Source organism: Alosa sapidissima, chromosome 2 (genome assembly GCF_018492685.1).
Source record: "Alosa sapidissima isolate fAloSap1 chromosome 2, fAloSap1.pri, whole genome shotgun sequence".
Lineage (NCBI taxonomy): Eukaryota > Metazoa > Chordata > Actinopteri > Clupeiformes > Clupeidae > Alosa > Alosa sapidissima.
Genome location: NC_055958.1, coordinates 43,322,334 through 43,348,991, shown reverse-complemented (window position 1 = coordinate 43,348,991; position 26,658 = coordinate 43,322,334). Strand labels below are relative to the sequence as shown.

Below are 26,658 nucleotides of genomic sequence, written 5' to 3'. Positions count from 1 at the left end.
ATTCTTAATGCATCTATCACGTCGATGGCCGCGTACGCCTCACGGCCGCGATAAAAGCTCTGTGGGCCGCGCATACTCCTCGGCCGGCCGACCGGGAAAACTCCCGATCGTCCCGATTGCTGGCCTTGTGAGACCATCCTGATCTGGCGGAGTCAGGTTACCCGATTGCCACTCCGCCCCTGTATAACACGCACACACCCTAACCCCCTGCCTTTATCACCGAGCGTGGAGAAAACAGCTGAGTTACAGTTTATGGCCTCGGTCTCCTGAACGCCCCGTTTCGGTTGCGCGGCGCGCGCCCTAGGTCTCTTCCGTTTCGGTTTCGCTCGCAGGACCAGTTGCATCTGACACGCAACGGGACAGAAACGGGACTCACCGGGAACACGAAAGGTGATCTTCTCACGCTTAACAGTTTGCTCCGAAAAACGAGTCGTATGTAGGCCTGGGCATAGATTACATTTCTAGTGGTTGCATGTAAAATTGTTAATCAGTGTATTGCTAATATTATGAAGCCTACTGACGTATAGGACCTAATTAGGTGTTGGAATAGCATTTCTAAAATTCCCAGAGATTTTAGTTTATTTCTTAACCCACTTTAATAGTTCACACCGGGCAGAGATTCGGCTGTAATCACACTTTCGGTTTCACTTTCAGAGTAGCCTACTAGCACGAGAAAACCACCGCAATTAGGCTAATTATCAGAAAGCCGAACTTAATTCTCAGCTCTGATGCCAAACCAAAAGTATCTTTAGGCCTATAGCATAACAGGACGTGGTGTTTGTTGAATATTTGACACTTACGGGTGAAGAGTCTCTTCCTGCCGCTGCTCAGGGTAACTGCTAGGCTACCGGGGGTGTTTTGAAGAACAGGCTTCCTCTGCTATTTCACAGTGATTTCGCCAGTGTGTTTATTTAACGGTAAGAGAGCTTCTGTATGTTTAAGGACGGCAAACGACATCTAGTTACAAAATGACTTTGACGTTACAAAAGTACCTTGACAGCGGAGGAGAGGGCGCACGCACGCCTGGTATGAGTGTTTGACAACTGCACTGCATCGGCGTGCAAACACGCGCAAAGAAACCAGTTGACGTACGCTATATGCAGGGCGTAGACCATCCTGTAGATATGAATACAGACGTGTACGCAATAGGCCTGTCAAACTCGATTCCTTTTAAGGATCCGGGTTATTCTGAGTCACTCACTAAACTGATCCGGGTTGAATGAGTCACTTGAGTCAGTATTGCTAAATCGCAAAGAAATTCCGTCCTACGTTCAAGCAGTGCAGTGGGGTGCTTCATTTCGTTAAGTGCCTTCTCATGTTGGATGTGGATCCTCCATGATTTGAAACCAGGTTTTTGCAGTACTTGCATTTAGCCTTTAGAGTTTTGCTCTCCTGGTCAAAGTGCATCCAAACAGTGTTCATCTTTTTGGTGCTCATGTTCAGAAACTTTGATCTTATTGACAGAGAGGGTAGCCTATATTATAATAATTAATTATTTGTTGTTGTTTTGTTAACATTAGAAAAGTTTGCCTAGGTCTAATGCTACTCTGCTACAATGTTTATTACCACTACTATATACTAATAGTAGGCTACTAGGAATCTATTCTAATAGGCTGCTAATACTAGGCAACTAATATTATTATTAATCATAGCTATACTGTTAGGTAGCCTAATATAATATAATATAATATAATACAAAATAGCCTAATATAATAGCATCAAAACCTCCACCCACTCACGGGAAAGAAAGCAGTTTGAGCCAGACTGTTTATTTATTGTCCTAACCTAGCCTAAGCAATTGACTTTCACAGACATAGAAACAGGAACGTAGAAATGCCCTGCAGTGAATACATTATTATTATTGTTATTATTATTATTATTATTATTATTATTATTATTATTACTACTACTACTACTATTCTCATTAGGCCTATCATTATTATCACCTTGACACGAGTAGAAATTAGGCTACTCGCTCGTCTACAGATCCACTCATGACAATGTAGCCGGCTGATTCGACTGACTCGCACTCATAACAACATAACGTAACCGGTCCGCCCGGGTGATCCAAATGACCCAGGTAGGCTAGCCTACTCAAGCAACTCCATACAGAGCTTGCAATGTTTCGGACTGTCTTTGCGACCTAATTGCATTTTATAGTAGGCTATGCGTGAAGAACATGTTATTTCAGAAGTGAAACATGGCTTTTGTTGTGGATTTGTTTTTCACCTTGACGAGGAGTTACTCGCTGCTCTAAAGATCCACTCATGACAACGTAGCCGGCTGACTCGCACTCATAACAACGTAACCGGCCTGCCTGGCTGATTCAACTGACCCGGGTAGATACTCAAGCAGCTCCATGAGCGTGCAGTTCGGACTGTCTGCACGACCTAATTGCATTTTAATATGCTACATCTATACACCAAATCTAATTATGTCTAGGCTACATGCAGAACATTGAATGTTATTTCAGAAGTGAAAGAATGGCGTTTGTTGTGGAATTGCTTTTCACGCTCTCGCAGATCCACTCATGACAACGTAGCCGATTCAACTGACTCGTACTCAACGTAGCCTAACCGGCCGGCTGATCCGACTAACCCGGATTGCTACTCAGCCGCTCCAATCTGAGTCCCATGGTCTGCAAGTCTGCAATGTTTCCGGCTCTGCGGGAAGTTAACCAGTTATCTCGGACTGCCTGCTCACTCAGTTTCTTGAGTTGATTTGTGGAGTTGTGGTTGCCTACGAAATTGTTACATTTTTGGCAGCTATGATGGCTAGGGCTAAGAGGCTAGCTAATGTTGCAAGAGGTGTGTGTGTGGCGCTGTTTATCGTTTTAGATTGAATTGTAGTAGGACTCAACTGATCTGAGTTAATGATACTAGAGACTCGCGACTCATGGGTTAATTTAAAGACACGGGTGAAAGATCTGAGTGAGTCACGACTCAAACACCTTTAGTACGCAACATCGGCACTGTAGGACCATTAGTTAACCTGTAACCATAGAGTTATCAAAGATCTGAGAGCTATCAGAGGAACTTACAGAGCTATCAAAGAGGACTTTATACTGGGCCTAGGCTATTTTTGGCGGGTGTGAGGGTCATGCTTCAGTAGCAACACCCTGCTGAAAAAAACAGCTGGAAACCACCTTATGCTGGTAACTGGTTTTAACTGGTCTTTGCTTCTTTTCCTCCAGCTAAAATGACCAGCTTGAGGTGGTATGACAAGACAAAACAGTTGAATTAAGCTGGGTAAACCAGCTGAATGTATGGTGTATGTGTGTGTGTGCGCGCATTTGTGTGTATATGTGTGTGTGTGTGTTAATTTTGGTCTGTGTGTGTGTGTGTGTGTTAATTGTGGTGTGATGTGTGTGTGTGTGTATGGTGTGTGTGTGTGTGGTGTGTGTATGTGTGTGTGTGCGCGTGTGTGTGTGTGTGTGTGGTGTGTGTGTGTGTGCGCGCATGTGTGTGTGTGTGTGTGTGTGCGCGCATGTGTGTGTGGTGTGTGTATGTGTGTGTGTGTGCGCGCATGTGTGTGTGTGTGTGTGTGCTGTGTGTGTGTGTGCGCGCATGTGTGTGTGGTGTGTGTATGTGTGTGTGTGTGTGTGTGTCCCCAGATGGCTCTCTCCATGCAGACCCCGGTGTGTCTGGTTGATAACGGGCCTGACGGGCACATGCGTGTCCAGCAGGAGGCGCTGCAGATACTGGAGCAGATCCAGCAGCCGGTGGTGGTGGTGGCCGTGGTGGGGCTCTACCGCACGGGCAAGTCCTACCTCATGAACCGGCTGGCCGGCAAACACACAGGTCAGAGCCACAGCAGACAAAGCAGTGTGTGTGATTGGTGGAGATGTAGTGGGCAGCCTAACCAAAGCGTGTGATTGGTGGAGATGTAATGGGCAGCCTAACCAAAGCTTGTGATTGGTGGAGATGTAGTGGGCGGGGTAATCAGAGCATGCGATTGGTGGAGATGTAATGGGCGGGGTGACCAGAGCGTGTGATTGGTGGAGAGATGTTGAGGGGTGGGGCATGAAGCTCATGGTCTCTAATGAAGCTCCTCTTGATCTCTCAGGGTTTGCCCTGGGCAGCACCATCGAGTCCAAAACCAAAGGAGTCTGGATGTGGTGTGTACCACACCCCTCTAAACCAGGTGTGTACACACACACACACACCTCACCCCTCTAAACCAGGTGGGTATGTTCACACTAGGGATGTAACGGTATGAAACTTTAACCTCACGGTTATAGTGACCAAAATTATCACGTTTTCGGTATTTATCACGGTATTTTTAAAAGTGTGTTCAATATGTTCAGAAAGCACTGATAGGCCTACACAAGCTGTCCCGTTCAGTTTTTCATGTTTAATTGGCTATGTGCTTATCGCTTAACTTACCCTACCATGACTTGGAGGTTGCTATTACTGTTATTTGGATCCAATGAGTGAGACCAGGCTTGGAATTTCACCATTCTGGGGGCAAGGCCACTTGGCCTTCAGTTGGGCATATTTGGTGGGGGGCACAAAGGCCACATAGGCTATAAAAATTATCAAAGTTGTATAGCCTATTCACTGCAGTAGACCTGCATCATTGTATGAAACATTACAAAAACATGAAACATGACATTGTAGTGAATGTGACCGGCATAATTCACCTTTGTTATTAAGTGTGGTTCTACACACCGTTTATATTAAACACAGCACTTTGTTCTGTCTGTAGTTACTTCATGTAAGTATAACTGTTCAGGGATCGTGGTCCCTTTAAATGTTATGAATGTGTGATGACGTGTAGCCCCATGCCTGTTTTGTTGCTGGACAGCGCCATTTTAGTTTTCAGTGTTTTTCCTATAAAAATAAACGACACACGCATTTGTGTGCTCAACGTGAGAAATTGTCTCTTGCGATTTACTGCAATTTCCACACTGGTGACCCCGACGTTAGTCTGCTGGACGTATCCAGAGACACGACACGACCATGACCGCGAACGCTGTTACCCTCAAACTCCCCGAATTCTGGGAATCGTCGGCGTCGGCATGGTTTGCCCAGACTGAAGCGCAGTTCGCGTTTCGTGAGATCACCGCGGATACAACAAAGTACTACTACGTTGTGTCGGCTCTCGGAAATTCAACAGCATCCAGAGTAGTGAGTCTTCTTAAAAACCCTCCGGCAACTGAGAAGTATATAGCACTCAAAGCCCACCTGTTGAAAACTTTTGAACTGTCAGACGCTGAGAGAGCCAGCAGGCTTTTCTCCCTTCAAGGACTGGGTGACAGCAAACCATCTGAGCTCATGGGCCGTATGCTGGATCTCTTGGGTGAGCACAGACCCGATTTTCTTTTTATCCAACTTTTTCTGCGTCAGCTGCCTTCCCAAGTCAAGGCTGCACTAGCCAACACTACAATCACTGACAGTCGGAGGCTGGCTGAAGAGGCTGACAAATTCTTCCTGGCAAGTCAGGGACATTGTGTGGCCGCGCTTTTTCCCGCACACATCGCTCCTGTGACGCTGGACGACTCCACACTCATCGCTGCAACCACTTCTCGTCGGCAGCAGTCTTCTGGCCCCCAACAGTCTTCAGGCTTGTGTTTTTATCATTCCAAGTTTGGACCCAAGGCTAACAAATGTCGTTCGCCGTGCAGTTTTGGCGAGTCGGGAAATGCCAGGGCCGGCGCTCAGTAGTGGCCATGAGCGTCGGCCGCGTAGGCAGGCTGCTTTTCATCCGTGACAGCATCTCCGGACGACGTTTCCTGTGCGACACGGAGATCCTGCATCCCGTTTGGACATGGTGACTGACAGCCACGGCCCCCCTATGGAAGCTGCCAATGGTAGCCCCATCCGCACATATGGAACGAGGTACGTTGAATTGTGTTTCGGAGGACAGCGGTTTGGCTGGGACTTTGTTACAGCAAAGGTTGCCGTTCCCCTACTCGGAGCCGATTTTCTGTGTGCACATGGACTGTTGGTAGATGTGAAGAACCGCCATTTGATTGACGCCGTCACATTTTGTTCTTATACGTGCACGCTCAGCGGGACTGACTCCATACGACTGTCTAGCATGCTATCAGCCTCAGATGACTTCCACCGTCTACTTGCCGAGTTCCCAGCGCTCACTCAGCCCACTTTCTCTGCATCCGCTGTGAAGCATGGTGTGGAGCACCATCTCGCCACTACTGGTCCACCCGTCTACGCTCGCGCTCGGCGCCTCGACCCGACCAAGCTTGCCGTTGCAAAGGCTGAATTTGCAAACATGGAACACCTGGGTATAGTCCGTCGATCCGACAGCCCGTGGGCATCACCCCTCCACATCATCCCCCAACCGGGCGGCGGCTGGTGCCCGTGTGGCGACTATCGGCGGCTTAATGAGGCAACAACACCCGACCGATACCCAGTCCCGAACATACAGGATTTTTTAGCTCACCTGGCAGATAAGGTGATTTTTTCCAAGGTGGACCTCGTCCGGGGATATCATCAGGTGCCGGTGCACCCACTGGACATTCCCAAAACAGCCGTGATCACGCCGTTTGGTGTTTTTGAGTCCGCCCAATCTTTTCAACGCCTCATGGACTCTGTTTTGCGGGACCTACCTTTTCTTTTTGTGTACCTGGATGACATCCTCGTAGCGAGCACGTCCAAGTCTCAACACCTGGCGCACCTCCGAACACTTTTTGAGCGACTTAGCCAACACGGGCTAATTGTCAACCCCGCCAAGTGCCAGTTTGGTCTCTCCACCGTTGATTTCCTGGGACACAGAGTCACTAAGGACGGTACAGTCCCTCTCCCATCAAAGGTGGAGGCAGTAACAAAGTTCCCACGCCCGCTCACTGTCAAATCCCTGCAGGAGTTCCTCGGCATGGTGAATTTTTACCACCGTTTCATCCCTCGAGCTGCTCAGCTTATGCGGCCCTTGCACGAGGCCTTGAAAGGTAAGCCCAAGCACCTTGTGGACTGGTCAGAGAGCAGGGACAAGGCTTTTGCTGTCACTAAGGCAGCCCTGGCGAATGCCACCATGCTGGCGCATCCTTCTTCAACAGCCTCCATCGCCATCACCTCGGACGCCTCGGACTACGCTGTCGGTGCTGTCTACGAGCAGTGGGTAGGCTGGCTTTCTTTAGCCGTCAGCTGCGTCCCAGCGAGCGTAAGTACAGCACTTTCGACCGGGAGCTGCTTGGTCTCTACCTCGCCATCAGACATTTTCGTTCCCTGCTGGAAGGTCGACACTTCACTGCTTTTGTGGACCACAAGCCACTGACTTTTGCCATGGCCAAGGTGGCTGAGCCGTGGTCCGCCCGCCAGCAACGCCATCTGTCCTACATTTCAGAGTTCACTACAGACTTGCAACATGTTGCTGGTAAGAACAACTACGTGGCGGACTGCCTGTCACGGGCTGTGGCGGGGGCAGTCCATCTTTGCTTTGATTACCACCGCATGTCAGCAGATCAGACCACAGACCCGGACGTGCAACTCCTGAGGACCTCAACTACAGGGCTGCAGATCGAGGACGTGGTTTTTGGAGATGCTGGCACCACGCTCCTGTGTGACGTCTCCACAGGCAGTCCTCGGCCAATCGTTCCCACAGGATGGAGACGACAAGTTTTTGATGCCATCCATGGTCTCTCCCACCCAGGTTCGAAAGCGTCACAGAGACTGGTTGCAGCAAAGTTTGTCTGGCACGGCCTCAAGAAGGACGTTAGGGACTGGACTAACACCTGTGTTGAGTGCCAACGGGCCAAAGTACACCGTCACACTAAAGCCCCGCTAGAGTTGTTCCCGGTTCCAGAGAGACGTTTTGACCATGTGAATGTAGATCTGGTCGGCCCTCTGCCATCTTCTCACGGTTTCACATACCTGTTAACCATGGTTGACAGGACCACCCGCTGGCCTGAGGCTGTGCCACTGACGTCTGTGGCGACTGTTGAGATGACACGGGCATTTATCGGAGCCTGGGTTGCTCGTTTCGGCACCCCTTCGGATATCTCCTCTGACCGAGGCGCGCAGTTCACGTCTGAGCTGTGGAATGCTGTCGCACAGAGCCTCGGGGTGAAACTCCACCGCACGACTGCATATCACCTGCAGGCTAACGGACTCTGTGAACGTTTTCATAGGTCAATGAAGGCTGCCCTGCGTGCCAGCCTCAAAGACAGCAACTGGGTCGACAAACTCCCGTGGGTGATGCTGGGCATCAGGACCGCGCCAAAGGAGGACTTACAGTCCTCATCTGCCGAACTTGTTTATGGACAGCCGCTGCGGGTCCCAGGGGATTTTGTCCCTAGCACCACGGTTCCTTGGTCCGCTACTCTCCAGCGGTCAACTCTATTGGACAATGCAAGGTTTTTCGCACCTGTCCCTACTTCCCGTCACGGCCTCCCTCAGTCGCACATTCCCACTGGGCTTCAGACGGCTGATTATGTTTTCATTCGCCACGATGCCCACAGAGGACCGCTACGCCCGCCCTACGAGGGCCCATTCCGTGTTTTGTAGGCAGGAGACAAACATTTTGTGGTGGACATGGGCGGCAAACCGGAGCGACTCTCCATTGACCGCCTCAAACCGGCTCACTTGGATGTGGCCAGGCCCGTTGACCTGGTCCAGCCCCCACGACGCGGACGGCCTCCAGCTCTGCCCCCACCCCCTACTCCCCAACGTGAGAAATTGTCTCTTGCGATTTACTGCAATTTCCACACCATATTACATAGAACTGCAAATCATCTATTTACAGATATCTAGGCTATATTTAACATTTATTTTATATTTGGCCTGTTATGAAATCATGTATTGAACAATTTAAGCACAGTTCAGCTTTAAGAAACTCAAATAGCCTAGATGCATGCTTAACATTTTTGATCTACTTTCACAAACTCTTAATCAGCTGTCCTGATTTACCGATATCTAGGCGATATTTGTAACATTTATTTTGTATTTGGCCCGTTATGAAATCATGTGGAACAATTTAAACACATTGTTCACATTGCTCTTTAGAGAACATCTCCTCTCATAGCAACACTTACAACAAGTCTTACTGATCCTAGCACTCACCAGCCGTCTTAAACTGAAAAGTAACTGTTAAAAACAGCACTCACCGACACACTTATTCTTACTGTACTCTAATGTTTTTTAAATTGTCCTAAAATTGTTGAGAATTGCTCTAAAACTTAAACTGTTTACCATGTTGTTAGTCGCTTTGGCTAAAAAAGCGTCAGCCAAATGTAATGTAATGTAATGTAAAACTTAAAGCCCAAATTTGGAGACATCCATGCATGTCGGAATTTACTGCCAATTCAAAACTGGATTACTCTGGAACGGCTAACTGTACAGGGGGCTGCTTTAATTTCCTTGAATTTCCCCTGGGGATCAATAAAGTATCTATCTATCTATCTATCTATCATCTATCTACACCTTTGTGTTAGGTAAGGTCTGCTGTTTATTCTGATATATGGTTTGTCATGTGTTAAACGAAAGGTTCGTGAAGTATTGCACTGAGAGGAATGGGTAGGGAGATGGACGAAAACCTTCAGTAGAATTTATGATTAAATTTAATTATATTATTTACTTTTCTCGCGAACCGCTCACCACAGCAATTCGCGGCTAACATTGTTTAAAAGCTGAGAAAAAGCTCTTTCATGTGATACTTGTGATGTCTGTGTGATGAGTAGGCTACTTCGTGAGTAGTTCAACTGAGAAGAATGGGTGAATTTAGACGCACTTTCATTCTTGCGCTGTCACTTTCTCCACTGCGTAAAAGACTAAATTAATTTGCGCTGTGAATGCTAAGATTATTTTGACAGGCCTTAGGCTAAATAAAATTTGCTATTAGTAGGACGCAAAGCAGAATATTGAAAGAAGGGCACCAAGGCCACCGTGGCCTGTAAACCTCTGATTTTCAAAGGGACATCACGGCCTACGCAAGGGGCAACGACGTGGCCGCCGTGAAATTCCTACCCTGAGTGAGACCAAAGTAAGTGTTCGAAATAAAACTTTAGGCTACTGTGTTCTCCTGATAACGTGAGTGGAATGGATTTAATGTGGACGCGAACATAGAGACGCAGAGTGGCTAAATGATACAGTGCAAGTTTTGCGGTGAAAAAGTTCCGCCTTTTAAAATCAGGTGTAGCCTAATCCGAATAGCAGTTAAAACCATCAATTAGACAACAGAATCAGTAGGGTACCAGTTTTGCTTCATTGTACCAGGCCTACTGTATGTCAGAAGCAGGCTCGGATGAAGCTGGGAAGGATTAAACACACGGTTTCAACACCTTGGTAATCAACCGTGATAATTCAAAAGAAAACGGTAAGTGTTATCGTCAACATTTTTATCACGGTTTATCATTATACCGTAATCGTTACATCCCTAGTTCACACACACACACACACACACACGTACTTGCACAGAGCTAATGAGCAAAGCGTGGCCTGGGCGAGGAGTGGAATTTGGTTGGAATTTATTTCATTATTTGTGTATGTGTATTATTTACTACTGGAAGCAACTGCATTTCAACGGAATTATTTTTGGAATCTGATCCCTTATCATAACTGTTCAGTCGTACTCAACTTATTGTGACTAAATTCAAGATGGCGGCGAACGGTAAACTTTCTGAAGGTACTGTCTGTATAAATCGTCTTGTAAATAAACTACAAGTGCTTTTTCAAAGTGTCTCGTTTTAAATGTCAGGGCCCTCGGAAGTCTACCAATGAAGTGTGGAGCTACTTTGAGCCTTGTAAATGGTGTAAAACAGTGATTTATTTGCATGGTTAGGCCGATGCCCGAGGCACCCCCATCGAAAACCTGTTGGTAGCATCTGCTAACTAGCGCCAGATTTCGGAGTGCAGTGGACAAGCCGAGATGAGCTATGAGACATACGTTCACACTAGGGGTGGGCGATATATATCGTCTGCGATAATATGATTAATATTAATAATATGATTGCTGTTTTAACAAAGTGCAGTTGACATTATCGAGTATTTAAATTACTTAGGGGGAAATCACTCAAAATCACGCATTGAACCCCCATACCTTCACTAAGCCAGGAGGTGTATGCGAGAGAAGCCCCAGGCTGCCTGCTCAGCAAGTCACGTGATTGCTAGTGGTCCATGTTGTCACACGCACGCCTAATGTTTATTTTGTGCTACTACTTCGTTTAAGTGGCATTAGGGGTGTCACGATTCTCCAAATTCTCGATTCAATTACATTTTCGATTCTAAGGTCACGGTTCGATTCGATTCTCGATTTTTACCTTTTAGACTTTTATGAAATATAATTTCTGACCTTTATTTGCAATGTACCACACTACATTGTCAAATTTGAAACATTTATTAACATAATGGAACAATAACTTATTATATATCTTCAGTCAATTGGAAACATAAAAAAATAACCTGCCATCTAGTGTTTTCTACTCTTTTGTAACTGCAGTCGTCTTCACAGAAGATGACATTCACATTCAAGTTCTCAACAAAACAAACAAATAAATAAAAACAGCCATGTCCATAGTCTTCTCTAAACAATTAAGTGTGTTAACAAACTATTTCTGAACAGTTGAACATATACCACACAAATAATCAAATCAAATAATCACTACTTTTTATCCCTGAGAATGATGATGTGTTCTTTTCATTCTTTCATGTTCTTCCTAAAGAAGGATGTTGTTTAGAGCTGCTATTTGAGTTGTCAAAAAAAAACATGTTTTACAATAGAACAAGACAAGACCGCTATGACAATTTTGAAATTTTAAGTTCTTCTTAAAGATATATAGAAAGAAAACTGCTCTTTGAGGTGTCAAAATGTTAACTATTTACATTTGTATGGCCAGACAAGACAATTGTGATTTTTATATTTTCATGTTCTTCTTTAAGAAAATGAGAATGTCCATATTCTCTGGAGAGAGGGCTGCTCTTTGAGCCCTCACAATGTCCCCTGCTGTTGACAACACTTTCTCACTTGCCACACTTGTTGCTTGTACAGCAAGATAACGTTTGGCGAGCTTGGACAAGTGTGGGTACTGGTGCTTTCCACCATTTCAGTGGATTTGAATCCACAGAAATTACTTTAACCATTTTGTATAGCTTAATCTCGTCTTTCACAACATCAGGCCATGGTTTGGTTGCTGATGATGATGCAATGGAGGCTGTGCTGAAAAAATCACCAAACAGCTCACTGAGTGCTCTTTGCTGGGGGGGGGGGGCGCCACCAGTCGCTCCAGTTTCTGGATCCTCTGCAGGGTGTTGGCTGGACCCTTCTTCTGAGCCATGAGTCTGAAATAGTCACACAAAAACACAGATGTTTAAGGTAATGAACAGGCAGGGTTTTGGCTGGACCCTTCTCCTGAGCCATGAGTCTGAAATAGTCACACAAAAACACAGATGTTTAAGGTAATGAACAGGCAGGGTTTGGGCTGGACCCTTCTCCTGAGCCATGAGTCTGAAATAGTCACACAAAAACACAGATGTTTAAGGTAATGAACAGGCAGAAATTATATTTAAGTGACAACATCAAGCAGAAAGAATATTGTGATTAGGCCTATTCATGAAATATTACAAATGTGAAATTATGCAAATACAATAAATAATTACTTTACAGAATAACATGGTTATTTTATCACATTAGCCTAAATGTGTCACATACCTGTGTGGGATGCTCTTGCAAGATTTTCTCCTCCAGACAATTGAAGATCTCATTCCGAGATATGTCATCCATGTGGGGTAAAGTCTTAAACCTAGGATCCAAGGCAGTGCTCTCATTCAGGAACTGTTGAAGTCTTGGGTTTGAATACCTCTCTTTAAAGTTTGCCTCTATAGCAGATTTAACATCCTTTACAATCTTCGAATCTGTATCACTGTGTTTCATCGATGTCAGGATGGTGTGTTGTAGAGGCATGACCATAGACACAGTAGGCTGCTGTTCGGAACTCATCAAGGTTGTGACTGTTTTCAGGGGCTTCAGTACCTGACATACATCTTCTAGAACAGTCACATCTTGATCAGAAAGAGTGACAAGGTCTTTGGCATTTTTTTAGGTCTTTTTCTGAAAGTGCAGAATAGACAGCTTGTTGCTCTAAATAGCATGTGATCATGTCATAGGTGGAGTTCCACCTTGTAATGACATCTTGAACCAGGTTGTGAGGAGGAAGCTGAGGCATGTCTTGTTTTGACTTTAAGATGGCTGCTGCAGTGGTGCTTCTGTGGAAGAAAGTGACCACCCTCCTGACTCTGCCCAAAAGACGGGAAATCTGGTTCACTTCCAATCCCTTCTGGGAGGCCAGATTCACAGTGTGGGCAAAACATCCAATGTGTGGAGACAATCCAGCTGCATATGAGGCATTGACAATGTTCTTTGCATTATCAGTTGTCACAGGGATGGTTGCATTTTGTCTGTCTCATTTCCATTCCACTACCACTTCCCTCAGCACTTCTGCCAAATGTACACTTGTGTGAGCTTCATATATGGGGCGAGTTTGAAGGACTTTATTTTGAATTTCCCAGTCATCATTAATGAAATGTGCTGTGACAGTCATGAAGCTCAGTGTTGCTCTGGAAGTCCAGCAATCTGTAGTTATGGCCACTAAATGTGCACTGCTCAGACCTTCAATAACTTTCTCCTTTACGTTATTGTACATGGAGGGTATCACCGTGGCTGTGAGATGCGTTCTACTTGGGATTTCGTAGCGTGGTTCTAGCACGCTAACAAAATGCCTAAAACCGGAATTTTCCACCATCGAATAAGGTTGCATGTCTGCGGCTATGAGTACTCCTAAGGTCGCATGTCTGCGGCTATGAGTACTCCTAAGTTTGCACTCCTAAATTGCCTTTGCACGAGTTGAGTTACTTGGAAGTTTAATTCCAAATGAAGACGGAAGAGTAGTTTGTATTGCAGGTGTTGGTTTAACAGATACATCTGTGTGTTTGTGGTGCCTGCGGAGATGCCCTGCCATGTTAGTCGTGCTGCCAGTGGAAGAATATGGTATACGCACATAGCAGAGCTTGCAAACTGTGGCTTTTTTGTCGACAATGCGAACGTTGTCAACATAACTCTGCACTGGAAATGCAAAATACTTCCACACTGGCGACTTCAGTGAAGGGGGAGGGGGTTTGTGGGATCATTTTTATGTTTCTCATTGAATGTTTAGTATACCTTCTATACATGTAGTGAAATCTTATTGCCATCTCCTTACTCTGACCCTTGTGTTTTCTGAAACTCCTATGTGGGAATGTTTAGTTAAATTAACCCCTGTGTCACCGAACTAGGATGGAGGGTTGTAAACATTTCACTGTGTGTAACCCTCAGGATGGGGGGTCGTAAACATTTCTTATCTCTGTTAAAATACCAGATGGTTAAGTGATTAATGGAGGGTGACAACAATTTTCCATGGGTGTGGGGTAAGGTATAAGAGTTGGCTTCACCCACCGATGTGTGGGCTTGTTACTTTGACATTTCATGTGGGTAACATGCTCCCGGCGTCATGAATAAAGCTGCAGTCTCACACCAGTTGTCTTGGATTAATTTTGACCACAGGTTCAAGTTCTGTCGATGGGTCTTCTGCATCTGCAGTTGCCATGCTATATTTTCACTGGCTGTAGCTAGTTAAGTTAGAGGAGGTCGACTCGCAGCACTCAACACGTGTGATTTTTTCCGCTTGGCAAGCCGACCGGACGGAATCGCAGCATCGACGATTCCATTTTTTAATTCAAAGTTCGAGATTGAGATGTAATTTCAATCGATATTCAAAATATAATCGAAATCGTGACACCCCTAAGTGGCATTGATGAGTTAAAGTCACGGTATTATATGTAAACATTAGGCTAGCCTTTGAGTATTTTAATAGTCAGTTGCAAACAAAGAAATCTTCTTATGTTACCTTTTTGTAAATAGACTAAAAAAGTTAGTCTAGACTAAAAGTTCGCTCTAAATATCAACTTTTATCGATTATGCTAACGTTAGCATCTCTATGGGATTTCTCATATACATTAGCCATAAGCTAATGCATTCGTTTCCAGTGTTTCCCACATAATTGAATTCTATTTGTGGTGGTAGGTTTGCAGAATTCATTTAAATGCAACAGTTTTTAACAAATTAGCGCAGCGTGGTTATGATGCTAACCAGATTTAAGCACGATTTAGTACAACCTGGAAAATCATTGTGTGGTGGTCAATGTTGATATTTTGGTGGGCCGCTACAAATAAGTCAAACACTGAGTTTCTATTCTGTAAGGTCTGCTTAGTTTTACAGTGAAACCAGATAAGGACATACACGGGCTCTGGTGAAACCTAAGTAAAGGTTTCAAAGGAACTTCAGCTTCAGACTTTCTCTTGGGAAACTGTCAGGCCTATCTATCCTCTGTAATGTAGCTGCCTAGACCATGTCATTGCCACACACACAAGTGGTGGCAGAATTGGAAATGTGTCATAGAGTGACAATGCATTGTTCACTAGTTCACATTCCGTAATTTGCAAACAGATATAATAGCATAATAGAAAAGCATGTTTGGCGAAGTCTCTGGCCAGGGTCCTGAAGTGTTTTGCGGGATCGTGCAGGAGTCAACTGCGCAGGCCTTATTCTTGAACTATGGAAGACGGGAGGCGTAAGGGGAGGTGGTGGGTTGCAAGCGGAGTGAAGCCGATGCTGCAACTTCGGCAGGAAGAGGAAGACTGTGAATAAATAACCTGTCTGATTGAAGAAGGAGGCGTGGCAAATTCAGTCAGGCTCCTCCCAAACTTCCGTTTGTTACAAACGCCATTTTTGGTTAAAAAGTCACAGGTTAGGTTATTGGTTATTATTGTAATGATAACCTGTAATGAGCTGTAAAGTAACTCGGACTTTTAAAAACAGTCTTTTAAAGGATATCGACTATATCGTTATCGTCAAAATCACAAAAAATATCGAGATATTATTTTTTTGTCCATATCGCCCACCCCTAGTTCACACTCATGTTTCAACACACTTTAGGTCAGTATCACACCGGAATTCTCCTTTAACAACAGATGGGCTAGCCCACTCTTCTAAACCAAGAGCCCTTCTCGCTCATGCATGTTCTATGTTTTACCAAACAGGACACTTACATACACACACACACACACACACAGGCATTTACATGCATGTTTTATGTTTTTACCAAACACACACACACAGACACATAAACATGCTTGTTTTATGTTTTTACCAAACAAACACACACACACACACACACACACACACAAACATGCATGTTTTATGTTTTTACCAAACACACACACAAACATGCATGTTTTATGTTTTTACGAAACACACACACACACACATAAACATGTTTTTACCACACAGGACACACTCTGGTGCTGCTAGACACAGAAGGACTGGGAGACGTTGAGAAGGTGAGTGTGTGTGTGTGTGTGTGTGTGTGTGTGTGTGTGTGTGTGTATGCAATCGTCTCACACAGTCGATACGGAAAATAAAAGGTCAGTTTCACTAGCGGATGAGGGCCCATGTTTGAGAACGAAATCTCACAGCTGCTGTACAGCCAACCCCTGGCGCAGGGCGGGAAACTCGCTTTGCCGGCGCAAAGTGTATTTTTGTATCTTGCATCTACTTCTATGTCTAATTTTTAAACAATGCACCAAGGGGTGTGACCATTAACAACCTATAGGGAGTAGCTAGCGTGTTGTCTAAAAATGGCTATCGTACACTACGTTGTTTGAAAACACATTGCGCCACCGACCAAGAGAAACCTGGTCAGAAGTCCACGGCGAGTTGTTTATATGTTATTTTAAGAGCGCATTGTCAACAGTCATATGGGCAGGTGCACAACGCACCCTGCTTCTATCATCCATGAACGTGCACCTGCGCACATCCATGCAAAACATAAAAAATTGCATGATTACAATGGGAAACATAATTAGAATAAAGATATTACGAAATACTGTACATCTCATGATGAGTAGTTATTCACCATCATTTGCAAATTGGTAATGACGGTTACAAGTGATTAGGGGAGAGGTGAGAGACACGTATGGAGCACAGCTGAAGACGCACTGTCACAAGATATAAGCAAGTGATTAGGGGAGAGGCGAGAGACACGTATGGAGCACAGCTGAAGACGCACTGTCACGAGATATAAGCAAGTGATTAGGGGAGAGGCGAAAGACGCACCGTCACGCACTGCACCTCCTCTGCAGGATAAATGTTGTTTTATTCAGTCATTCAAAGGTAAACATTGTTTTATTCGGTCATTCAAAGGTAAACGTTGTTTTATTCGGTCATTCGAAGGTAAACGTTGTTTTATTCGGTCATTCGAAGGTAAATGTTGTTTTATTCAGTCATTAATTATTGGGGTAAATGTTGTTTTATTCAGTCATTCAAAGGTAAATGTTGTTTTATTCAGTCATTCATTATTGGGGTAAATGTTGTTTTATTCAGTCATTAATTATTGGGGTAAATGTTGTTTTATTCAGTCATTCAAAGGTAAATGTTGTTTTTTCCAGCCTATGTTTTCGACGGTAACCCATTGTCAGTCAATAGTGAAAGTAACTTACTGTGTATAGCTGTTTTGTAGTTGACTGACACCACGGTGAAGTTAGTTTCACTTTGCCAATGAGTTCAAATAATAGATGAGTGCAAATGTGTGAATGCTATACTATGCTAGATTTTAGTAAAACATGGTTTAGTGTAATAACTGTTCCATACAGTCTCGCAAGCAGATTCCTTCAACTGCGCTGCTGACTGTCAAAATACCGATGCATCATTGGAAGATGCGCTTCGCTGTTAAAGGGGATGACATATGTCTGAGTGGTTAGTGGTGTTTGTTGATGGGGCAGCCGTGTTAGCACTCTGGACTTGTAACCGGAGGGTTGCCGGTTCGAACCCCGACCAGTAGGCACGGCTGAAGTGCCCTTGAGCAAGGCACCTAACCCCTCACTGCTCCCCGAGCGCCCCTGTTGTTGCAGGCAGCTCACTGCGCCGGGATTAGTGTGTACTTCACCTCACTGTGTGTTCACTGTGTTCTGTGTGTGTTTCACTAATTCACGGATTGGAATAAATGCAGAGACCAAATTTCCCTCACTGGGATCAAAAGAGTTTATATACTTATACTTTGATGTTCCAAAACAAGTAGAGTAGCGAAATACAGTTTCTGTCGTGTTTTATTTGCCATTTTGTAAAATCCCATTGATTTCTGTTGGAAGACTCATTGCACGTTGATATTACTGTCTATGCTTCAGGCTCAAATATTGAGCGGAAGTTTATACGCGGTTGTGAGGTGTTCCACAATAGCTAATAAGATGGCTGAAAATCATACATTCCGCCGATATATTTGTTATATATATATTTTAACACCACTAACCACTCGGTGAGTTGCACAGTTTTGAAAACGAACGTTAAGGGTTGTTTTAGGACATGTTTGAGCATGCCTGTAGAAAGCCACTCTGACTAGTCAAAGGCGATTCAAAACGAGTCAGAAAAGTCGAGACAGGACCAATCGTAAAAATTCCGGTGTCCACCACTCTAGTTCATCAAAAACAAACCAGAAAAGGGACTCAAAGTGCTTAATACCAGAATTTTCATTTAAAAAGATAGAGGTTACGAACTACGTAGAATTAAGAAGATAGAGGTTACGAACTACATAGCATTAAGAAGGCTTTGTGAAACCTGACCTTGCTTAGTTTTGCACATAGGACGGCAGAATATCACATTTTTACCATAAAGGGATGTTGACATATATTAGCTATTAGCCAATCGAGAGATCAGAATTTCTTCTTGAGGATATGATAGCCCAGTTGACTATTGGATAGAACATACATTAACACATATTATCATGTTAAATTTGATAACCCTTATCTATCTATCTATCTATCTATCTATCTGTGTATGTGGGTGAGTCAGTGTATTTGAGTGTGTGTGCATGTGTATTCGAGTTCAGGGCCTTGAAAGTCGTTCTGAGCATGCTCTTTGATATGTTTTGATGCTGTGGTTACCAGGGCGATGAAAAACATGACACGTGGATCTTCTGTCTGGCTGTTCTACTCAGCAGCTCTCTGGTCTACAATAGCATGGGCACCATCGACAACACTGCCCTGGAGAAACTGCAGTATCCTTTCACACACACAGAGAGAGAGAGAGAGAGAGATTAAATTATCTATTAAATGAATTGCCAACTATTTTAGTAATTGGTTAATCGGTTTGTGTCATGTCTTGTGTCACGTCTTTACTTCCTCCGTAGAGGAAACTAAATATCTTTGATGTGTGGACAAAACAAGGCATTTGAGGACATAGTCTTGGTTTATAGATCAAACAAAAAATAACAAGAAATTAATCGACTTTGAAATAGTGTTGCACGGTGCACCGATACTACAAAAGTATCGCAATATCCTGAAATAGAAAATGTCACAATGCCTAATTTTATTAGTATCGATACTTTTGAGAATGATCGTGTTCTTTTGAAGTAACATGCATGTGCACAAGGCATGCTTCTAGCGCCTCCTCCCCTAACCTGTGGCTGTGCGTCTTTTCTCCTCACACACACACACGTAAGCGCAGCTGTCGTGCTATAAACAGCGAGACATGGCTGCTAATTCAAGTGATGCTATGGTAACACATAATAATAGGCTAATATCAAGTTAATTTGCTCACTTGCATCTCTCAAGTTTGTGTTGCTAACCTACCTAGGCTGTGGGATTTTGGTCATTTAGGCCTACTATTTGGATTCAAAGTAATTTAGAAATAGGCTAAGCAACCATGGCAGACTTTTGCACTATTATATTGACTGTCTACTGTATGCACAATTTCTACCAAATTTTGCTGCTCTTATTTTTTCATTGTATGTGCCTTCTTATTTTTACTTTTTATATTGTTTACTTGAATGTTATGTTTGTCTGTGGACCTAATTGGTCAAATATGTCTTGTCTCCACCATGGGATAGTAGGAAACGCAATTTCGATCTCTTTGTATGTCTTGACATGTGAAGAAATTGACAATAAAGCAGACTTTGACGTTGAAGTCCCATTCTCCTGAACAGCTCCCCCTACAGGTACGTGACGGAACTGACAGAGCACATCAAGGTGAAGTCCAGCGGTTATGACCAGACCACGGAGCTGATGCGTGTGTTTCCGTCCTTCGTGTGGACGGTCAGAGACTTCACTCTGGAGCTGATCCTGAACGACAAACCCATCACTGCTGACCAGTACCTGGAGAACGCCCTGAAGCTCAAACCAGGTGAGACACACACACACACACACACACACACACACACACACACACACACACACACACACACACACACAAATATACATACATACATACATACATACTCACACAAGCTCAAACCAGGTGACATACACACACACACACACACTAGTAGCTTAGAGGTTTTGTTGTGTTGTGTTAATAGGCCACTCTGCTAAGATCTTGAGACACAACCAGGTGCGTCAGGGCCTGAGGGATTTCTTTGCTGAGCGGCGCTGCTTTGTGTTCGAGCGTCCGGCCGACACCAAGAATATGCGGCGCATGGAGGAGCTGACGGATGCAGACCTGGACAGCGACTTTGTGGAGGCGGCCAAGCAGTTCTGTAGCCACATCTTCAGCAGCACCAAGCCCAAAACCATGAGAGGAGGCCTGGGTGTCACCGGCAGGAGTGGGTAGCATCAGTATTAATGCCCCAATGCTAATGCCCCAGTGTTAATGCCCCAGCACCAGTGTTAATACCCCAGCACCGTGCCCTACTTGTAGTATTAATAGCCTATCACTTAGGTCCAAATGCTAATACCATAGTATTAATAGTATTAAGCCAACGCATAAATGGCATTTGTGTTAGTTAGCATTAGCTGGTATAAAATAGGCATGTGTGCTAGTTAGCATTAGCTGGTATAATTGGCATGTGTGCTAGTTAGCATTAGCTGGTATAATTGGCATGTGTGCTAGTTAGCATTATCTGGTATAAAATAGGCATGTGTGCTAGTTAGCATTAGCTGGTATAATTGGCATGTGTGCTAGTTAGCATTATCTGGTATAAAATAGGCATGTGTGCTAGTTAGCATTATCTGGTATAAAATAGGCATGTGTGCTAGTTAGCATTAGCTGGTATAATTGGCATGTGTGCTAGTTAGCATTATCTTAACTTCTCTGAGCATATAGCTTCTATTGCAAAATCATGTCGGTATATGCTTTACAACATTAGGAAGATCAGACCTTATCTGACACAAGATTCCACACAACTTCTTATTCAGACCATGGTCATCTCTAAGCTGGACTATTGTAATTCACTATTAGCTGCCTTACCCGCTTGTGTAACAAGATCATTACAGCTGATTCAAAATGCTGGAGCACGACTGGTCTTCAATCAGCCAAAGAGGACACATGTAACTCCTCTCCTAGTTACTCTCCATTGGCTCCCTATAGTAGCCAGAATTAAATTATCTCACTTTGGCCTATAGGACACTAACTAGATCTGCTCCTAGTTATTTTAATTCAATAATCAAGCCTTACATCCCCAACCGCCCACTGCGGTCTTCTGGTGAGCGTACGTTGTGTCGACCAGTCATGAAAACTGGGTCTAATTCCAGACTCTTTTCTTCAGTGGTTCCATGTTGGTGGGAATGAACTGCCCAGTGCTCTCCGTTCCTGTGGTAGTTTTGGGTCGTTTAAGAGGGGTCTAAAGACATTCCTATTCAACATATACTTAGTTGTTTAAGCGCTTATGTGTTATGGTTTATATAATGTTGTTTTATTTTAATTGGGCTGTTAATTAATTTGACATTATTGTTTATTATTGATATTCTCCTTAATGTAGTATTAGCATGTCATTGTTTTTATATTATTGATTGAATTGACATTATTGTTTATTATTGCCTTTCCCCTTTTTTACATTGCTTTTTATTAGGCTATTGCTTGAATTGATATTATTGTGTATTATAACTATTCTCCTTATTATATTTGACCTACATTTTAATCTGTTCCCTGTTCAATTTTAATATTATTATGTTGTTTTGTATTTATGTGTCGCTTTGGACAAAGGCGTCTGCTAAATCCATAACCATAACCATAACCATCTGGTATAAAATAGGCATGTGTGCTAGTTAGCTTTAGCTGGTAATAATAATGATCGTGTGTCCTGCAGTGCTGGGCAGCCTGGCAGAGACGTATGTGAAGGCGATCCGCAGTGGGCAGGTGCCCTGTCTGGACAGCGCTGTGGAGTCGCTGGCGCTGATCCAGAACGGGCGGGCCGTGACCGAGGCGCTGGAGTTCTACGAGAAAGAGATGGAGCGCTGGGTGCGCTTACCCACCGAGACACAGGAGGCGCTGTCTGAGATTCACGCTGCTGCAGAGAAACAGGCCGTCAGCATCTTCATCAGCGGATCCTTCAACGACCAGGAACACAAGCACCAGCTCGAGCTCATGGTACAACACTCCACACTCATACACACACAGGCACACACATCACTTGCAGACACACTCACACTTACCTTACACACACTCACCATACAGTATACACACCATACACACATCCTGGACCTTTAGGGCAATTCCACAAAAAAATTGACTTTTTGTCACATCCATAACGCCAGTGAAATGCCTTGGCATTTGTATGATGTGAATGATAACATTCATTTTTTGTGCATTTTTTCTCATGTACATCCTTCAGCCAAAAATAGCAAATGCTCAAATTTCATGTAATCATTCACATCATACCATACCATCACATTTTATTGGCATTATGGATGTTACAAAAAATATAATTGTCCATGGAATTGCCCTTTAGTTTGGTGCCTGAACGTGTCAGCTTGGTATGACATTGGTACCTGAGTCTTTATTTCCTGGTCTGTGTGTGACATTGGTCCCTGAGTCTTTATTTCCTGGTCTGTGTGTGACATTGCTACCTGAGTCTTATTTCCTGGTCTGTGTGTGTTTCTCTTCAGAGGAGCGTGCAGGAGCGGTATGAGGAGTGGTGTCGGTGTAACGCGCTGGAGTCCAGGCGTGTGTGTCGAGGCGTCCTGTCCCGTGTGTTTGCTGGCCTGGACGAGGCCGTGGTGGGGGGGTCGTACATGAGGCCGGGGGGGTACGACACCTACCGCTCAGACCTGGAGAAGGCCACGCAACTCTACAGAGCAGCAGAGGGCACTGGACTACTGGTGAGGCCAGAGGGTGTGTGTGTGTGTAATGTGTCTGTGTGTGTGTGTGTGTGTGTTACCATTTGTGTGTGTGTTAGGGGTGTCAGCACAGATATGTTTTCATAGTCACTTCATAACTTATTTGTAAATGCGTTGCAAGGCAAAAAAGTCCTCACTTTAAATGAGCTCACAAAATATCATTAATAAACCATTTGTAACTCCTGAGTTAATCATGAATTATAGTATTAGGAAGTGGTTTATAAAATATGTATCCTCAGCCTAACTAATCATTAGCACATGTGTATGTAACTGTTAAATAATGGAAATGTTACTTCATCAAGAAAATATTATTGCATCATTTATTGAGTATTAACAATAATTTATTTTAGATAGGCTTATTTACTATGAAAAAAACATTTATAACTGTTTGTACAAATACTTTATTTGTGAAAATTAACATAGGAACAATGCTTTACAAATGACGAACAAAGCATTTTGTAATAGTTTGCTGCTGGTTTATAATGGGGAAGCTGTTTCATTTATAAGTGGTTGTTTCATTATTCATGTACATACAAACATATCTTTCAGATAGGCTTATTTACTATGAACAAACAAACAACTGTGTGAACAAATGCTTTACTGATGATAAATTATGTATTAACAATATATTACTAATGATGAAGAAACTATTAACTAATAAGTAACAATGGCTTAAAGGGACACCAGGCAACGGTTTCGTGTTAATTACTCATCTTTGTAAGTCGGTATATGGTTAAATTACTTATTACAGGGCGAATGAAGACTCTCTCGCCCGCCCCTACTGCCTGTAGGAAGAATATCCCGCTTGCAAGTTCAGTGTATCGTAGCCGCCGACCAAAGCAGGATCAGTTTACATCCTGCATACAGCACAGAGGCAGGCTAACGAAACGCTAGCGATTGTTGCAAACGTGTGTATAATGGCAGAGCCGGCGAAGGAGCAGCGAAAACCCTTGACGGAAGACACAAAGAAAAAGAAGAGCTTCAGACCGAGCGAGGGGGAGTTTCGTAGAGAAAAAGCATCAGGCTTGCCTGGTGTCCCTTTAATGTACTAGCACTAGTTAACATACGTTTTTTTTTGGCTTGCCTGGTGTCCCTTTAATAAATGGCGACTTGTGTGTAGCTATTAAAAAGTGTTAGCGAGAGGTTTGTGTGTGTGAGGTGTGTCTTATCAGGTTAAGTGATCGATGTTTAATGATGTTTAATGTTTCTTTCGGAGCAGATGAAAGAAGTTAAGGGGGTCGGCAGTGTTCTCAGTTCTAGAGGGATGACGTAGAAGTGTTCTCAGTTCTAGAGGGGTGACGTAGAGGTGAAGTGTTCTCAGTTCTAGAGGGGTGACGTAGAGGTTAAGTGTAGTCAGTTCTAGAGGGGTGACGTAGAGGTGAAGTGTTTTCAGTTCTAAAAGGGTGACGTAGAGGTGAAGTGTACTCAGTTCTAGAGGGGTGACGTAGAGGTGAAGTGTACTCAGTTCTAGAAGGGTGACGTAGAGGTGAAGTGTCCTGTGTGTACTATCTGTGTGGCTGTGATTTTGGAAGAGATGGTAGGTTCATCTTGCACGTGTGGTCTGCCACAGAGATGGACTATCTAAAGGGTGAAAAGTGTGTGTTTTGATTGTACTATCTAAAGGGGAAAAGTGTGTGTTTTGATTGTACATGTGTGTTAAGTGTGTGTTATGATTGTGAATGTGTGTTAAGTGTGTGTTATGCTTGTGCATGTGTGGTCTGCCAGAGAGAGGAGGTCCTGACGGATTATCTGATGGAGAAAAGTGCCGTTGGGGAGAACATCCTGGCGGCTGACCGCTCCCTTACTGAAGCCCAGCAGAGGATGGAAGGTACATTATTACACTTACGTATAGCATACTAAACCACACATTGCTACACTTCAGTATAGTACACTACATCATCACACATTACTACACTTCAGTTTAGTACACTACATCACACATTACTACACTTCAGTGTAGTACACTACATCACACATTACTACACTTCAGTATAGTACACTACATCATCACACATTACTACACTTCAGTATAGTACACTACATCACACATTACTGCACTACTACACTTCAGTATAGTACACTATATCATCACACATTACTACGCTTCAGTATAGTACACTACATCATCACACACATTACTACACTTCAGTATAGTACACTACATCATCACACACATTACTACACTTCAGTACACTACATCATCACACATTACTACACTTCAGTATAGTACACTACACCACTAGTACACTACATCACACATTACTACACTTCAGTATAGTACACTACATCATCACACATTACTACACTTCAGCATAGTACACTACACCATCACACATTACTACACTTCAGTATAGTACACTACATCATCACACATTACTACACTTCAGCATAGTACACTACACCATCACACATTACTACACTTCAGCATAGTACACTACATCACACATTACTACACTTTAGTATAGTACACTTCATCACACTGTTTAGAATTTTATTTTTATTTTATTTTTATTTTTTAGGCTTTAAGAATCATTCATGTTTAGTATTGTCTTGTTAAGCACCTAGTATTAGATGATTGATTGATTGATTAATTTATTGATTGATTGATTGATTGATTGATTGACTTGGCTGGTCCTCTGTCTTTCCTCTGCAGCGGAGAAGATGAAGCGAGAAGAGGCGGAGCAGCAGCAGAGGCTGCTGGAGGACTACAAGCACATCCAAGAGCAGGCCATCCAGGACCAGCAGAGGAGCAACCAGGAGAACCTGCGGCAGATGGAGGCCAAGATGGAGGAGCAGCGGCAGAGGGCCAAAGAGGAGCTGGAGCGTGCAGTCTCCGCTAAACTGAAGGTAAGATGGAAGAGGAGCTGGAGCGTGCAGTCTCCGCTAAACTGAAGGTAAGATGGAAGAGGAGATGGAGCGTGCAGTCTCCGCTAAACTGAAGGTAAGATGGAAGAGGAGATGGAGGAGCAGAGGCAGAAAGACAGAGAGGCGCTGGAGCGCGTAGCAGTGTTGTGTGTGTGTGTGTGTGTGTGTGTGTTTGTAAAGTATAGGTGTTACAGAAGTGGCAGATATCTGAAGTGTGTGCAGGAGATGGCTCCCTTTGTGTGGTGTGTATTTCAAATGCTGTGTGTGTGTGTGTTCCAGGAGCATCAGGAGTCTTTGGAGGAGGGCTTTAAGGAGCGCGCTCGACTGATGCAGGAGGAGGTGGACAAGCTGAAGCAGGAGCAGCAGGAGCAGGAGCCGCCGCAGGGCTCCTCCTGGCTGGACACCACAGCTGACGTTCTGGAGACCGGGGGGATGGCAGCCACCTTCGTGCCCGGCTGGGGGCTCGCAGGGATAGGCTCTATGGTAGTGGGGAAGGCCCTCCGCTGGTTGAAAAAGTAAGCTGGGGCAGGCAGAGTCCTCCACCGATTAAACTGGGGGCTACTTGAGATTAGTACAAGTTATATATTCCATATTATATATTTCTAATACCGTAGAGACATATGTAGAATTATCACAGGAAGTGTTATTTGATTCTGAGTCAGTTTCTTTTTGTTCTAATCTGAAATAAACTGTAAATCACTCATAA

General features: G+C 44.0%; 2 protein-coding genes across 5 annotated transcripts in view; one reads left to right on the top strand and one right to left on the bottom strand.

The window, feature by feature from the left end:
• The window catches only part of LOC121703817 (guanylate-binding protein 1-like), a 35,994-nt gene extending 34,890 nt beyond the window's left edge, over window positions 1-1,104 (bottom strand). The window contains exon 1 of one of the 3 annotated variants that reach the window (XM_042084292.1): window positions 993-1,104. In XM_042084292.1, the coding sequence (XP_041940226.1) occupies window positions 993-1,054 (62 nt within the window). In that variant the 5' untranslated portion in view covers window positions 1,055-1,104. Of the gene's footprint in view, window positions 1-800; window positions 937-992 lie in introns of those variants that run through there. The other 2 variants (XM_042084294.1, XM_042084295.1) reach the window with 2 other exon arrangements.
• Window positions 87-26,658, top strand: gbp2 (guanylate binding protein 2). Of its 2 annotated transcripts, none has more exons than XM_042084316.1 (12): window positions 87-390; window positions 3,614-3,800; window positions 4,066-4,143; window positions 16,276-16,325; window positions 18,924-19,033; window positions 19,973-20,157; window positions 20,333-20,575; window positions 22,058-22,338; window positions 22,857-23,069; window positions 24,813-24,915; window positions 25,741-25,934; window positions 26,232-26,658. In XM_042084316.1, exons 2-12 carry the CDS (start codon window positions 3,614-3,616, stop codon window positions 26,469-26,471), a joined length of 1,884 nt encoding a protein of 627 aa, XP_041940250.1. In that variant the 5' UTR covers window positions 87-390; the 3' UTR covers window positions 26,472-26,658. The 2 variants fall into 2 exon arrangements, with proteins under 2 accessions (XP_041940250.1, XP_041940251.1); XM_042084317.1 differs by lacking the exon at window positions 87-390 and adding an exon at window positions 793-917.